General features: G+C 45.5%; 2 protein-coding genes and 1 long non-coding RNA gene across 15 annotated transcripts in view; 1 reads left to right on the top strand and 2 right to left on the bottom strand.

Annotated features, from left to right (window-relative positions):
• The window catches only part of LOC146355225 (zinc finger protein RFP-like), a 35,925-nt gene extending 34,613 nt beyond the window's left edge, over positions 1 to 1,312 (bottom strand). For 4 of the 12 annotated variants that reach the window (XR_014787128.1, XM_084830312.1, XM_084830315.1 and 1 more), the window contains exon 1: positions 477 to 1,307. Coding sequence is in view for 11 of the 12 variants with exons in the window: in XM_084830312.1 (XP_084686438.1) it covers positions 477 to 959 (483 nt within the window). In the remaining variant the exon portion in view is untranslated. Of the gene's footprint in view, positions 1 to 265 lie in introns of all 12 variants that reach the window. The other 8 variants (XM_084830306.1, XM_084830304.1, XM_084830307.1 and 5 more) reach the window with 5 other exon arrangements.
• Positions 1,304 to 5,257, top strand: LOC146355224 (uncharacterized). The gene is made up of 2 exons (XR_014787135.1): positions 1,304 to 1,824; positions 2,043 to 5,257. It is a non-coding gene; the product is annotated as an uncharacterized LOC146355224 (long non-coding RNA).
• LOC146355223 (E3 ubiquitin-protein ligase TRIM39-like) overlaps positions 2,455 to 14,497 on the bottom strand; it is a 26,029-nt gene continuing 13,986 nt past the window's right edge. For both annotated transcript variants that reach the window (XM_084830335.1, XM_084830336.1), the window contains 2 exons: positions 8,369 to 8,398; positions 2,455 to 6,167 (listed from right to left, as the gene is read on the bottom strand). In XM_084830335.1, the coding sequence (XP_084686461.1) occupies positions 5,650 to 6,167; positions 8,369 to 8,398 (548 nt within the window). In that variant the 3' untranslated portion in view covers positions 2,455 to 5,649. The remainder of the gene's footprint in view (positions 6,168 to 8,368; positions 8,399 to 14,497) is intronic.

Here is a 14,497-nt window from a genome sequence, read left to right as displayed (position 1 = left end):
AGGAGGGGAATAGAAAGAACCAAGGCCTTGCATAACTGGAAGTGTACGTTTGGGATGTACACTATAATATATCCACACCTCAGAGGAAGGAGACTTACATAAATGGAAAGTGGTGGGGCGGGAATGGAAGGTTGGGGTACAAGTTACTAGGAATACTTTAAAATCTCTTTCCAGAGAGGCAGGCCTGCTAGTCTGTCGCAGCGAACACAACCAAGTGTCATGTGGTAACCTTACAAGACTAATTTAGTAGTCCACGAAAGCTTACCTCATAATCCATTTGTTAGACTTTAAAGTGCCCCAAGCCTCGTGGTTGTTTAACCTCTGAAGGCCCAGTTTTGCATAACGGTTTGCGATTGCGACGTATTCAAAACATGAGCGATTTGTTTTTTAAAAGGGGGCGCGTCTCTCCGATCACTCCCCGCGCCCCAGTTCTCTTAAAAACAAGGGGCGCGCCTGGTAAAATGCGTTTTGCTTACTTTGTAGTCTTGGACAGCCTCGTCTAAGGGGAGCGCAGCGTGCGCTTTATGGGCTCGGGATTCTCTGCAGACCAAGCAGATGAAGGCTTTATCCTCCTGGCAGAAGAGTTTGGCGTCTTCCTTGTGCTTCTCACATACTATTTTCTTCGGGGCTTTTTGGTGCCGATCGCCCCCTTTCTCCTCCGCCTCCTGTTCTCCTTCAGGCTCGCTCAGCCGTTGCAGGCGGAACTGCTGGATCACTTCCACCATGTTCCCCAAGTGCCGGTTCGGCCGGAGGTTGCCCCCAGGAAACAAGATTCTGCACTGGGGGCAACAAGAGGAGGCGTCGCGGTCCGAGCCGCCCCCCTGGCACTGGGCGATGCAGGCTCGGCAAAAGTTATGCCCGCAGTCGATTATCATCACCGGGTCCTGAAAATAATCCAAGCAGATGGAGCAGGTCGCTTCATCCTGGAGAATTACGGATGGATCCCCGCCGGAGGCCATAGTTCCTTCTCCTCCTCGTATGCAAACCGCGGGTGCGTGGTGGGGGCGGGGAGAAGGGGGGGCTGTCGCTCCTAGGCGATCATCAGAGCGCTAGAAAGTTTGGGTAGAAACTGGGCCGTTTCTTCTCCTTCCGAAACTGTGGACGTGGCGGAAATGACGAAGTAGCGCAGAAACGAAACCAAATGCAGAAGAGTATTGGGAAAAGAGTCCCCGCAAATCCACAGTTGGGCAAGATCTTTATTAGGCGGACCAACCAAAATGTCGCAAAAGATCTTGCAAGCCTTTCAGTTCTGCAGAACTCTCCACCAGGCCAGGCGATTAAAAAAGCAGGGGGGGATGGGGGGGGGAGAGAGGCGGGACGACAGAGGAGTCAACGCGCTCCTTCCTGCTGAGCGCGTTGACTCCTCTGTCGTCTTGCGATTGCTCCTTCACGGAAGTTTGAGCCAGATCAATGAAAGATAATGAAAGACACGGAGAAGGAGAGGGAAGGGGGTGGTGGAAAAGGAAGCAAGTGAAAAAGGGAGTCGTTGTGATCCTGCATTTAAAACAGAAGCAGAAAGCCCCGTTTTAAATGCAGGAATTTAGGCTGGTGTACAGATGCCCAAGGCGCAACCGGCAGGCCCCGCCTAATCCTTGGGCAGAATGAGACAAGTTTGCGCAGAAAGCAGAGCTTTTCCAGAGCTTCCTTTTCCAGAGCGGCGCCTGGTCTTCCTGGAAAGGATGAATCAACAAAAGCCGGGAAGCTGCTTGTTTTAAGCTGCTTCTTTAAGGCACAAGGGGCAGCAGTCGGCTGAGACAGCGGCAGTGGTTTTTGGCTCCATTTCCAAAGACCTCGTAGTGTGTTCCGAAGAGAGGGGGGAGTCAGGTAAGTCTGTTGAGCCCATCAGACTGGTAAGGCTGCCTGTGGCCTCGCCCTCATTCATTGCAGGGAGGTGGGATCCATCCCCCAGCTCGTTACTGATTCCGCACAGTGATTCAGGAATTCCATCCCTTCCCTGGGTGTGAGGAAAAGGTAAGAAATAACTAAATGGCATCAGCATGCTGATAAAACTGCTCTCCAAACCCTCTGAAAATCTTTCCCAGCGTTTTCATGTAGGTGTTGAAAAGCACCGAGGCTAGAGAGCTATGGGACACCCTACAGGATAGCAGGAATCTCCCAGCACCACCTTCTCAAACCTACTGGGCAAGTAGGAGCAGAACCACTGAAAAGCTGGCTACCTACTCCCAAATCTGCCAGGCCCTGAAACTACTTCAGTCTGCTCAACAGAGAGTTCCCTGTACAGTGAGGCAGGCGGCCGCATAGAAGAATCGCTGATCTGTCCCTGGAGCCCAGATATATGTACTCATTATGATGGGTGTCAAGTCATCCCATTCTCCAGTGATTCTGTGCAGAGGGTCCACTTGGACATCTATACAATGAAGAGTCAGACACGACTGAACAACAACAACAACAACAAATAGATGTCATCCAGCTAGAAATCTTTTCCCCCTGTCAGATCAGCCTCTTCCCCTGTAATAAAGTCCTGGAGAGCAGCTGCTCTGACCCTGCACTGATTTTCTTTTTCTCAAGCCAACCAAGTGGGGACCAAACTCATGAGAACCGCTGAAGTAATCAGTCAAATGGAGTACTTTTAAGCAGAGGCTGGAGGGTTCTCTGTTGGGAATGCTGTAACTCTGGATTGCCTGCATCAAGCAGGGGGTTGCATACTAAATGGCCTAGAAAACCTCTTCCAACTGCATCATTTCTCAAAAATCATGAAAGCCCACCTGCAAGTTCTTGGAAGAAATCATTGATGAAAGTTGACTGTTTCCATTGAAGAAGGCCATTGAAGAAGAGAGAAGTAGCAAAAGACTAATTCATTTGAAACTTGTAAATGTGGAGCACAGAACTGTGGGTAATCATACCTAGGGTTTGCTGAAAGAAGCCAGCTTCATAACACATGGTTTGAAGTTGGGTTGTTTCAAACAAACCACAGTTAAGATCAGTCACAGTGTGTTGGGGTTGGGCAACGTGAGAAGCCACGGTGAATCAGAAGTGGAAGTAAAAGCTTCCAACACCTCTTTGCGGCTGCACAGAAGGAAGGCAAAACTAGGCTCATTCCTACCATGACAAAATCCATGGCAGGGGTCTCTAATAGAAAAAAAAAAAACTAAGCTCCATCAATGCAGCTACAGTGTTCAAGGTTATTCTGTGTACACCAAAACAACAGAACTAGTTTCCAAGTGATTTATGTTATTCCGTACACACCACAAAAAGCAGAAGTGGTTTACAAGTGATTTTTGTTTGTGGGACAGATGCACTCACAGTGTAACAGAGGACACAATCCTATCTGGATTGACAGTCACCTCTGACCCCGGGGGTGACCACCTATCCAGTGCAGGGTGGGAGGAGTGGTGAGGAGCGGATCTCCTCCTTGCTCCCTCCACCCTGCTTTCGCAGCTAGGCAGCCAATTTCAGCTGTCTAGCTACAGGACCTCAAAGCGCAGGGAGAGGCAGCCGGACGACACGTAGGATGTATCGTACTGGCATTTCCAACCGCCCCGCCCCCAGGAATGCTGTTTTCACTGCTCCACGCTGCTGTTACGAGTGCGGAGCACGGGGCCAAACTACACTGCCTACAAGGCGGCGGGGGTGGGGGTCAGTCCTCTGGGAACCAGCCTCGGAGCACAGGCTCCAAGGTCGGTTCCTGGGAACCGACCTATCCTACGGCTGTCTAGCCACTGACTAGCAGGCTGTCTAGCCACTGACTAGCAGCCATAGGATTGTGCCCTCATTCATTTTAAAATGGACTTGTCAGGGTGGACACTGAGCCCATAGAATCCCAGAGTAGTTCTGATTCTGAGGAAGAGCAGTCGCTCCTGGGAGAGGAGCACACTCCTCTTTCCCAGGGCCCGCAGCTGACTGAGATTCCTCCCACCAGCATTCCTAGATTAGAAAGCAGTCCAGGGAGTGATCGAGTGCGGGAAGCAAACTTGGTGGACGCGCGTTGCCGACGCAGAGAGCGGCGCCAAATGGAGGGCGCAGAAAGGAGGCGTAGTGCCCGGTTGGCGTGCAAGCAACGGCTGCGCCCAGAGGATCCAAGGGAGAAGGGAAGGGACTCTCCCTAGTCCTTAAGTTCAGGGGTCTGCCAGTAATTCCCTTTCAAACGGGGACCAACTGTTCCGACTTAGGGCATAGGTACTCTGCTGCTCAGATCTAGTTGCTACCTGTAGAGTTGTTAAGTTGTAAAAGAAGAATAAAGCTTTGAAAAGAATCCCTTTGTCTGTGTCTGGACTTGGCTACTGGATTAGACTGAGAGAGCCCTCCAAAGAGCCCTTGACAGGACTTTCATACTGCTGAGCACAACTCAGGTTGAAGTGGCGTAAGCTGCAGTTCTAGAGAAATATTCCGTCAGGGCTGTAATATTTATCTATCTAAAATTATTTCTGAGCTGCCTTTAAGGGTGAAATCCTCTCAAGGTGGCATACAAGATTAAAAAAAACCCACAAACTGGATAGAATAAAAATCCATTAAAAACAGAGGTTGTCAATTAAGATAAATAAAAACAAAATTTGCCAATAAAAACCAACAACCCAGGTTACAGGAAGGCCAGCAAAATTTGGATTAGTTTGTAGTTTCCCTAGTTTAACACAAATATGAATGAGGGTTAAATGACAACACTGACTGAAAGAAGACGAGGGTTTAAAAGAACTTTATTGATGGATTAATGAAATTATTGAAAAATAAAAAGACATCAAATCATAAGTATAAGAGCAATATGATAAAAGAAAAAAATATATGAGAAGTTACAATGCTGGCAAGCAGTACACAATGATTATATGAGAAGACACAATGAATATATGAGAAGACACAATGATTATATGAGAAGACTGGGGGAAGTATCCACCGTTGCCCCACACCCATTGCTAGAGTAATGGGAAGCTGGTGATTCCTAACACAACCCCAGAAACGAGCTGGAACACTCATTTCTGGAATGGGGCAAGTCAGCGGAATTCGCAGAAGGGGGCTCTGCTGACATTGCCCGTTCTAGAAATGCATGTTTTGGCTCATTTCTTGGGTTGCTTTCGGAACCACTAGCTTCCTGTTGTGCCGCCAGTTATCCCACGGGCACAACGGAATGAGCAGAAAGTATTGAATACTGCCCAATGGCTCAAACGAGAAGTGCCATAAAATATATCTTTGCATTTAAGGTGCAATGTTTTTTTAAAAGGCAAATAGCATTGGGGGGAGGGGGTGATAACTGTCAAGCTCACAGCAAGCATAGAGGGGGGATTTAACTCTTTCCTCTCCCTTCCGAGATCTTGAGAAAAATCCCTCTTCTGAAGTGGGTATTTGCACTGGGAGGAAATCCCCCCACTGGCACCAACAGAAGGGGTGCAGAATAAGGGTTATTACAATATAAATATAATATTGTATATTATATTTATATAATATATTACAATATAAATATTACAACGCCACGGTGCTATACTCTGCTACGATGCAACGAGCTGTGCATACAGCCCAGCCCACCTTGGTCCTGAATTGAAGGGGGAAGCAGGACCATCAGCATGGGATGGATGCTCCAGCTTGTGCAGGCTGCCCACAACAGATGTGCTCAGAATGGATACCTGCTGCCGTTCCAGAACTGCCATCCGAACACATCTGAGCACCCCGTCACAGCAAAGCACAAGCCAAGGACCATGTGTTTTAAGAACACAGCCAGAGCCAACCTGATGAATCAAAAATCCGGAAAAAGGGGAAAATTCTCTCTCCTTCAAAATTGATTGACTGGAAAATAAAGAGGCGGGTCTTATCTTCAGCATCATAAAAAGCCACAGTCCCCGATTCATAGTTCAAAGATACCTGGATCTGTGTTGGGATATAGTCTGGGTACAGAAGGGTCGGAGGGGATGTCAGAGCTTTGTACTGATCCTTGTAAAAACCCAGAGCCCAGATCCCCTCATCCGGTTCAAAATTAATTTCCACCTCCCTCTCCACAGATTCTTTGGCCACTCCCACAGCCCAATAGTCAACGTCCTCTACATCCACCGTCCAATAATGTTTCCCCGAGGTGAATCCCTCCATTCCAAGCACACAGCGAGCATATTCAAATCTCTTGGGGCTGTAGGGCAATTCCTGACGGACATCTCCCCAGCTTACACTTTTCCAATCTTCAGACACAACATACCGGGGATGAGCTGTTTCTGGATCCAGAATCACATTTTCTTGAAGACAGTAAATGAGATGGTGAAACAGGATCCAAAACAATTCAAGACAAAACTGAATCAGTTGCTTTGGTGAGGTAGGGTACCAGGCTTGCAAACTGCATGCACTTCTTTAGAAAGAGAGACATGTAGAACCAAAGTAGGCTGATACACAGAACCAAACTGGTATATGGAGAATGTGGGTTGAGTGGAACTGCAGGTTGAGTTGCAAGAAGGAGACGTGGTAAAGCAACTGCAATATCCTTTCAATCCATGCCCTGAGTGGCACAGATCTACACAACCCTCATTCTCAACATACCGATTTTGGTTAGTTAACTGCACCAGTAAAGGCCGTCTTGCGTGGCCTCTGTTGTGTTCCAAGATGTGGGTTGAGTGCAAATCACACAATGAAACCATCCATTCATCATTCTCCACCCACAGAGCATCAATCCACATAATCATTTTGTTGTTTAGTACAGACTGCATTATGCAGAGGGTGAAAGAGTCACCCAAATCATTCACTATGAGGGTCACACCACCTTGAACCCTTTTAAAGGCATGTTTATATAGCAATGTTAGTTTTTGTATGTATATTTTTTATTTGTATTTATTACATTTATATCCAGCCTTTTTTCCTCTTGCAAGGAAGCCTAGGTGGCTTATATAATCCCCCTCCTCTCCATTTTACCCTCTCAACAACAACCCTGCGAGGTAGGTTAGGCTGAGAGTCAGCGACTGGCCCAAAGTCACCCAGTGAGCTTCATGGCTGAGTGGGGACTTAAACCCGGGTCTCCTGAGTCCCAGTCCAACACTCTATACCACACTGGTTCTTATACACTTAGCTTATCTATAATTCTTGCATGAACCTGTATGGATGCCTGCATACCCAGAAGACCTGTTGACTCGTATTAATTGAACACCATCCAGTGTGAACTAGATACCCAGAACATTGCTGATGCAAAGTCCAAAGAAATTCTGTGGAATAAATCTGGTAAACATCCTCAAGACTGCAAGCCAAGGACATTCACACTAAGCCATGCAAAACAGGAAAACCAAGTACAGGAAGATTTGCAAACAATGAAGTAGTCATACCCTTTCCCAGGTGCTGCAACCCCAATCCAAATTACCTTCTTCCCTCTTTCTGAGTGCTTTTAACCCAAGGAAAAGATGTTGAGATCAAGGATCTCCTACATCACATGTAGGTCTGCCCTTAGTTAGTCACGCTTTATCTTGTTGCATTAATTTTTATTGATGTGTAATGTATCATAGTGAAGGCAAAAGGAGAAGGGGACGGCAGAGGATGAGATGGCTGGATAGCATCACCGATGCAATGAATATGAACTTGAGCACACTCCGGGAGAGAGCGCAGGACAGGAAGGCCTGGTGTGCTATGGTCCATGGGGTCACGAGGAGTCGGACACGACTTAACGACTGAACAACAACAACGTATCATAGATTTTTGTTTTAATGTGCAGTGCTTCAGTGCTGTTTGACAGCAAAGGATGTTTGCATAATCATAAGTCACAAACTAAATAGCTACTTCACCATGCTGCAGTCACTGCAACATGAATTAAAATCAACCAACACCTTGGCATGAGATATACGAGTTCCCCTGTGAATTGACCCTCACAGCCTTCACATTATACCGACAGGAATTATTCAAGGAACCAATCCTGTGAAACTCCCTCCAAATATTTTTTTAAAATCCATTTAAAGGACAAAACAGACAAAAAGTAAGAGGAGATGCATGACTCCTCTAAATATTCTATATATTTTAAATTGTTTTATTGTGTGTTGTTTGGTTTTAATTTTTGTGAACCGCCCAGAGAGCTTCGGCTATTGGGCGGTATAGAAATGAAACAAACAAACAAACAAATAAATAAATGAGTTAGTGGATTTTAAGTTAAAACCTACAGGTGCCCCTACACTGGAATGGGTCAGTGGTACCGGGGGAGGGATGGTTTAACCCTTTCACTGGTACCATTTCCCCCACTCTAAATCCTAGCAGAAGCTATTTGCCCCCTGGGGCTTTGGGGTGTGTGTGTGAATTAGATCAGGGAAGCAAGGCAAGAGCTAACTTCCCTCCCCAACTCTGCTGCCCTGGTCCAATTTGCTCCCTCTGCCCCGGTTATTAACTAAAAACAGAAACATCTGATCAAATTGCAGATCTCCCACATCTCATCCGTTTTGGCTTTCTGCACTTAGCAGGAATGAAAGCTTACCTTTTATCCATTTTGGTTTCAACATGTTCTCTAGGAGAAGAAAAGAGGAAAATAAAAGGTAAAACTTCAACCTGTAAACAAATAGTTCTGTACCACTAGTCTATTGTTTCTGTTTGCATAAAAGGAGAGATCTCATACTAAGTACCAAGTTCTCTATTCAATACTGAATAGGCAATTCAGCTGACAGGTACACAGCCCTGGTGAGTTTCTAAGAAGAAACTCCCACATTCTAAAAGCAGCACGTATTTATACTGTTTGTGCAGAAATTACCTCATAACTAATATTATCTACTGTCCCATAAATTAGGGCTCACAGTCATAACTACCCCATTGTTGTTAAACACTCTTAAAAATTTAGAACATACATAAAAGGATTACACATACACCTTTCCGGCTAAATAAGAACAATTTTGAATTATACCTTTGAGAAGATAAGTCTTTATCCAAAATTTGCCAATTAAACCGGAGTACATAATTTTTTCTAGACATCTTTATATCAAGGTTTTTGATGGGTATACTTTACACAATACTTTTTGCTCAATTGATAAGCAAAAACTTTTAGTACACTTTTGACCTGGAATTGTACAGTCTTGTACCTGTTCATTACTCAAATAAACATTTGGCCCAAGCGATAGGGCTTTAAATCTGCATTTTCTCTTTGGATGCCATCCCGAGGGGGTGGGGGATCTTCATGACAGTAGAATGAGAAGTGTATTGGACAATTAGCTGGATTTTCATGGAATCGGCTTTGGTCCGTCAGGGACACATGAAGCAAGAAAAGCTGAGTGTACAGTACCTTTAAAATCCGCTTGAAAGGAACATACTTCCGGGTGGGGTGGGGGAAGTTGAACTGAACGTCATCAGACTGGCAGGGGCTGCTCAACCAATGAAAGAGGTTTGTTTCCTCCCACTGTTCAGGCTCCCCCCTGCTACTACCATGTTATTATGAACAGAGGGCAACTAATTCACAATTACATTATTGCCCCCCCTTTCCCCAATGTGCACTTGAGAAGCCAAAATCCCCCTCTTTCTACCCCCCGCCCCCATTTCTCCTTCTCCCTGCTCATCCACTGATGAAGGATGGTATTGTGACTTTACATAACAACAGAAACTCTTTGAACATCAAAGAAGCACAGAAGCAAAAGACAGCTTTAGGGCGATTTTCTAAACCTTTAACCCTTTAAACGCTTACTTCTTACTTCCGAGTAAGCATGCACAGAAGCGGGGTTTGCTTTGCCCCATACAATCTCCCTTCATTTATAATGTATGAAACCTCTGCTGTGTGGGAAGTGGGAAGGGCTTCAAGGCCTGTTTGCAGCTTGGGAAGGAGACAGTATTTGTAAATGCGCTATTTCGAGGGATAGCAATGTCGTCTTAACTTGTGCATGCACTGCTTGGTGATATTTTTCTGAATGGGAGGGGAAACACCCCTTAACCAGGCTCAGCAAGGTCACGGACAGGTGAAAGACACCCCCCTGGGTCTGGGCTACCATGCCAAAGTAAATGCGGAGGATAGAGCACACAGCACCAGAAGTGAGGAGAAAGTGAATTAAAGAAATCAATCAGAATATAAGCAGTCTCAGAAACAGTTTTTTCCACTGAAAGCTCTGGGATGGCTGTGGGATGGCCACAACGTCATGTGCTGTGGACAACTGTGGAGTGCTACAAATTTGCAGCAGAACCTCCGTGAGAACAGTCTCCAGGCCATCTTGACCATTATTTTTATGCCAGTTACCCAGAATTCACTGTGAACCTGCTTGTATCTTCTCTATTGGTACCAGTTACTTTATTATTTATTTAATTTTCTGGATTCCTAATTATCTTCTATGCAACATGCTTAATTGCTTGGGACTTGCAGCTGGAAGACAAGACAGCTTTTCTTTTTTTGTTGGTAGTTGGGGGGAATAGTCACTTTCCTCAGTATTCATTTCAGGCACACCGAGGACTGTGCCACCAACCTTTTGTGGCAGGTCTGCCACACAACATCTGGATGGGCACACATTCTGCACCCCTGCTCTACTAGATGTCATGCAGGTTTCAGGGTACACGAAGGGCTGTTGGGACAAGTGAAAGTGTAATGACTGATCTCCCTCATCCAGTAGGTGCTCAGATTTGCATCCAGCCGTAGGTGAAACACACAGGTTCCTTGGTACCTCTGTGTGGGGCTTTCTTACCTTGCCCATAGCAGAGAAGTAAAGGCATGCAGGTAAAAGTAAAGATAAATATAGCTGTTTCTGTAATTAAAACTGATTAACTTTGCATGTCAATGGAGGCCATAGTGAGTGGTGTTCCCTAGTGGATGAAGGGAAGGAAACCCTCAAAGGGTAAAGTTCCATCTTCATGTGGTAGATACTTATCTTCCACCAGTTGCAGAATCCCTGTCCTAAACAGCTAAATAAGGTATTTTCCTTACTTTGTTTTATAAGATCCCCAAATTCCTTTGTCACCTCCTTTGACCATCCAAGGGGTACTGTGCACTGAAACTAGCCTATTGGATGGCCAAAGGAGGTGACAAAAGAATTTGGGGATTTTATAAAACAAAGTAAGAAAAATATCAAATTTACCTAATACCTTCTGGAGAAGGAAATGGCAACCCACTCCAGTATTCTTGCCAAGAAAACCCCATGGAACGTATCACAAGGCTAAAAGATACGACGCCGGAAGATGAGCCCCTCAGGTCGGAAGGTGTCCAATATACTACTGGGGAAGAGCAGAGGGTATTTCCAAGTAGCGCCAGAAAGAGTGAAGCGGCTGGGCCAAAGCCAAAAGGACACTCAGCTGTGGATGTGTCTGGTGGTGAAAAGAAAATCCGATGCTGTAAAGAACAATATTGTTTAGGAACCTGGAATGTAAGGTCAATGAATCAAGGTAAGCTAGAGGTGGTCAAATATGAGATGGCAAGATTGAACATCGACATCTTGGGAATCAGCAAACTAAAATGGACAGGCATGGGCGAATTTAATTCAGGTGACCATCATATCTACTACTGTGGGCAAGAATCCCTTAGAAGAAATGGAGTAGCACTCATAGTCAACAAAAGGGTAGGAAAAGCAGTACTGGGGTACAATCTCAAAAACGATAGAATGATCTCAGTACGAATCCAAGGCAAACCATTGAGCATCACAGTAATTCAAGTCTATGCCCCAACCACTGATGCCAAAGAAGCGGAGGTTGATCGGTTCTATGAAGACCTACAACACCTTCTAGAACGAACCCCCCAAAAAGATGTCCTCTTCATCATAGGGGTTTGGAATGCTAAAGTAGGAAGTCAAGAAATCACCGGGATAACAGGCAAGCATGGCCTTGGTGTACAAAATGAAGCAGGACAAAAGCTAACAGAGTTTTGCCAAGAGAACACGCTGATCATAGCAAACACTCTTTTCCAACAGCACAAGAGGCGACTCTACACATGGACATCACCAGATGGTCAATATCGAAATCAGATTGATTATGTCCTTTGCAGCCAAAGATGGAGAAGCTCTATACACTCAGTAGAAGCAAGCCCTGGAGCTGACTGTGGCTCGGGAGCTGCTTCTTGCAAAATTTCGGCTGAAATTGAAGAACGTAGGGAAAACCACTAAACCATTCAGGTATGACCTAAATCATATCCCTTCTGAATATACAGTGGAGGTGAGGAATAGATTTCAGGGATTAGACCTGATAGACAGAGTGCCTGAGGAACTATGGACGGAGGTCCGTAACATTGTTCAGGAGGCAGCAACGAAATCCATCCCAAAGAAAAAGAAATGCAAGAAAGCCAAGTGGCTGTCTGAGGAGGCTTTACAAGTAGCTGAGGAAAGAAGGGAAGCGAAAAGCAAGGGAGAAAGGGGAAGTTATATCCAACTGAATGCAGAGTTCCAGAGAATAGCAAGGAGAGACAAGAAGGCCTTCTTAAATGAACAATGCAAAGAAATCGAGGAAAACAACAGAATGGGAAAGACTAGAGATCTCATCAAGAAAATTGGAGATCTCAAGGGAACGTTTTGTGCAAAGACGGGCATGATAAAGGACAAAGAAGGAAGGGACCTAACAGAAGCAGATGAGATTAAGAAGAGGTGGCAAGAATACACAGAAGAACTATACAGGAAAGATCTTCATGTCCCTGATAGCCATGATAGTGCGGTCACTGAACTTGAGCCGGACATCCTCGAGAGTGAAGTCAAGTGGGCCTTAGGAAGCATTAGTAACAACAAAGCTAGCGGAGATGACAGTATTCCAGCTGAGCTATTTAAAATCCTAAAAGATGATGCTGTTAAAGTGCTGCACTCAATATGCCAACAAATTTGGAACACTCAACAATGGCCGCAAGACTGGAAAAGGTCAGTTTACATTCCAGTTCCAAAGAAGGGCAACGCCAAAGAGTGTTCAAACCACCGCACAATTGCGCTCATTTCACATGCCAGCAAGGTGATGCTCAAAATCCTACAAGCTAGGCTTCAGCAGTATGTGAACCGAGAACTACCGGGAGTACAAGCTGGGTTTCGAAGAGGCAGAGGAACTAGAGATCAAATCGCCAACTTTCGCTGGATCATAGAGAAAGCAAGAGAATTCCAGAAAAACGTCTATTTCTGCTTCACTGACTACACTAAAGCCTTTGATTGTGTGGATCACAACAAACTGTGGCAAATTCTTAAAGTGATGGGAGTAGCAGACCACCTTACCTGTCTCCTGAGAAACCTGTACGAGGGTCAAGAAGCAACAGTAAGAACCAGACATGGAACAACTGATTGGTTCAAAATTGGGAAAGGAGTACGACAAGGCTGCATATTGTCACCCTGCTTATTTAACTTATATGCAGAGTACATCATGAGAAACACTGGGTTGTCACAGGTCGGAATTAAGATTGTCGGGAGAATTATCAACAACCTCCGATATGCAGACTATACCACCCTAACGGCAGAAAGTGAAGAGGATCTAAAGAGCCTCTTGTTGAGGGTGAAACAGGAGAGTGCAAAAGCTGGTCTGAAACTCAACATTAAAAAAACGAAGATCATGGCATCTGGCCCCATCACTTCCTGGCATATAGAAGGGGAAGAAATGGAAGCTGTGACAGATTTTACTTTCTTGGGCTCCAAGATCACCGCAGACGGTGAATGTAGCCATGAAATTAAAAGATGCTTGCTCCTTGGGAGGAAAGCTATGGCAAACGTAGACAGCATAGTAAGAAGCAGAGACATCACCTTGCCGACAAAGGTCCATCTAATCAAAGCTATGGTTTTCCCAGTAGCAACGTATGGCTGTGAGAGCTGGACTATAAGGAAGGCTGAGCGCCGAAGAATCGATGCTTTCGAACTGTGGTGCTGGAGAAGACTCTTACGAGTCCCCTGGACTGCAAGGAGGTCAAATCAGTCCATCCTAAAGGAAATCAACCCTGAGTGCTCATTGGAAGGACAGATACTGAAGCTGAAGCTGAAATATTTTGGCCACCTAATGCGAAGAGAAAACTCTCTGGAAAAGACCCTGATGCTGGGAAAGACTGAAGGCAAAAGGAGAAGGGGACGGCAGAGGATGAGATGGCTAGATAGCATCACCAATGCAATGAATATGAACTTGAGCACACTCGGGGAGAGAGCGCAGGACAGGAAGGCCTGGCGTGCTATGGTCCATGGGGTCACGAAGAGTCAGACACGACTTAATGACTGAACAACAACAAGTACAATTCTACATGGAATTAAGTCCCACTGTTTTCAATGAGGCTTAGTCCCAGGAAAGTGTGAACAGGATTGCAGCTATTAAATTCTGTTACCACTGACCGTAAATGAACTCCGGAGTGTGTATGTGTTTTCAGTTACTTACCTTTGTGCTACTCTCATTGGTCACTTCTTATAGACCAATCAGAATCTACCACCATAATCTGGTGGTATCCGACATAAGAGTCGGACACGACTGAACGACTGAACAACAACAACCTAATACCTTCATCATGTGAGTATGAGGATTCTCTTCCAAGAAGTGATGGCATAGGATAGTGAGCTTAAGAACATAAGAGCCATGCTGGATCAGACCCAGAGTCCAGCATTCTGTTCATACAGTGGCCAACCAGCTGTTGACTGGCAACCCACAAGCAGGGCATGAGCACAACAGCACCCTCCCACCCATGTTCCCCAGCAACTGGTCTACACAGGCATAC

Source organism: Heloderma suspectum, chromosome 2 (genome assembly GCF_057233095.1).
Source record: "Heloderma suspectum isolate Gila_16-S chromosome 2, 16-S_ref, whole genome shotgun sequence".
NCBI classification, from domain to species: domain Eukaryota; kingdom Metazoa; phylum Chordata; class Lepidosauria; order Squamata; family Helodermatidae; genus Heloderma; species Heloderma suspectum.
This window is presented reverse-complemented; position numbering and strand designations above follow the sequence as displayed.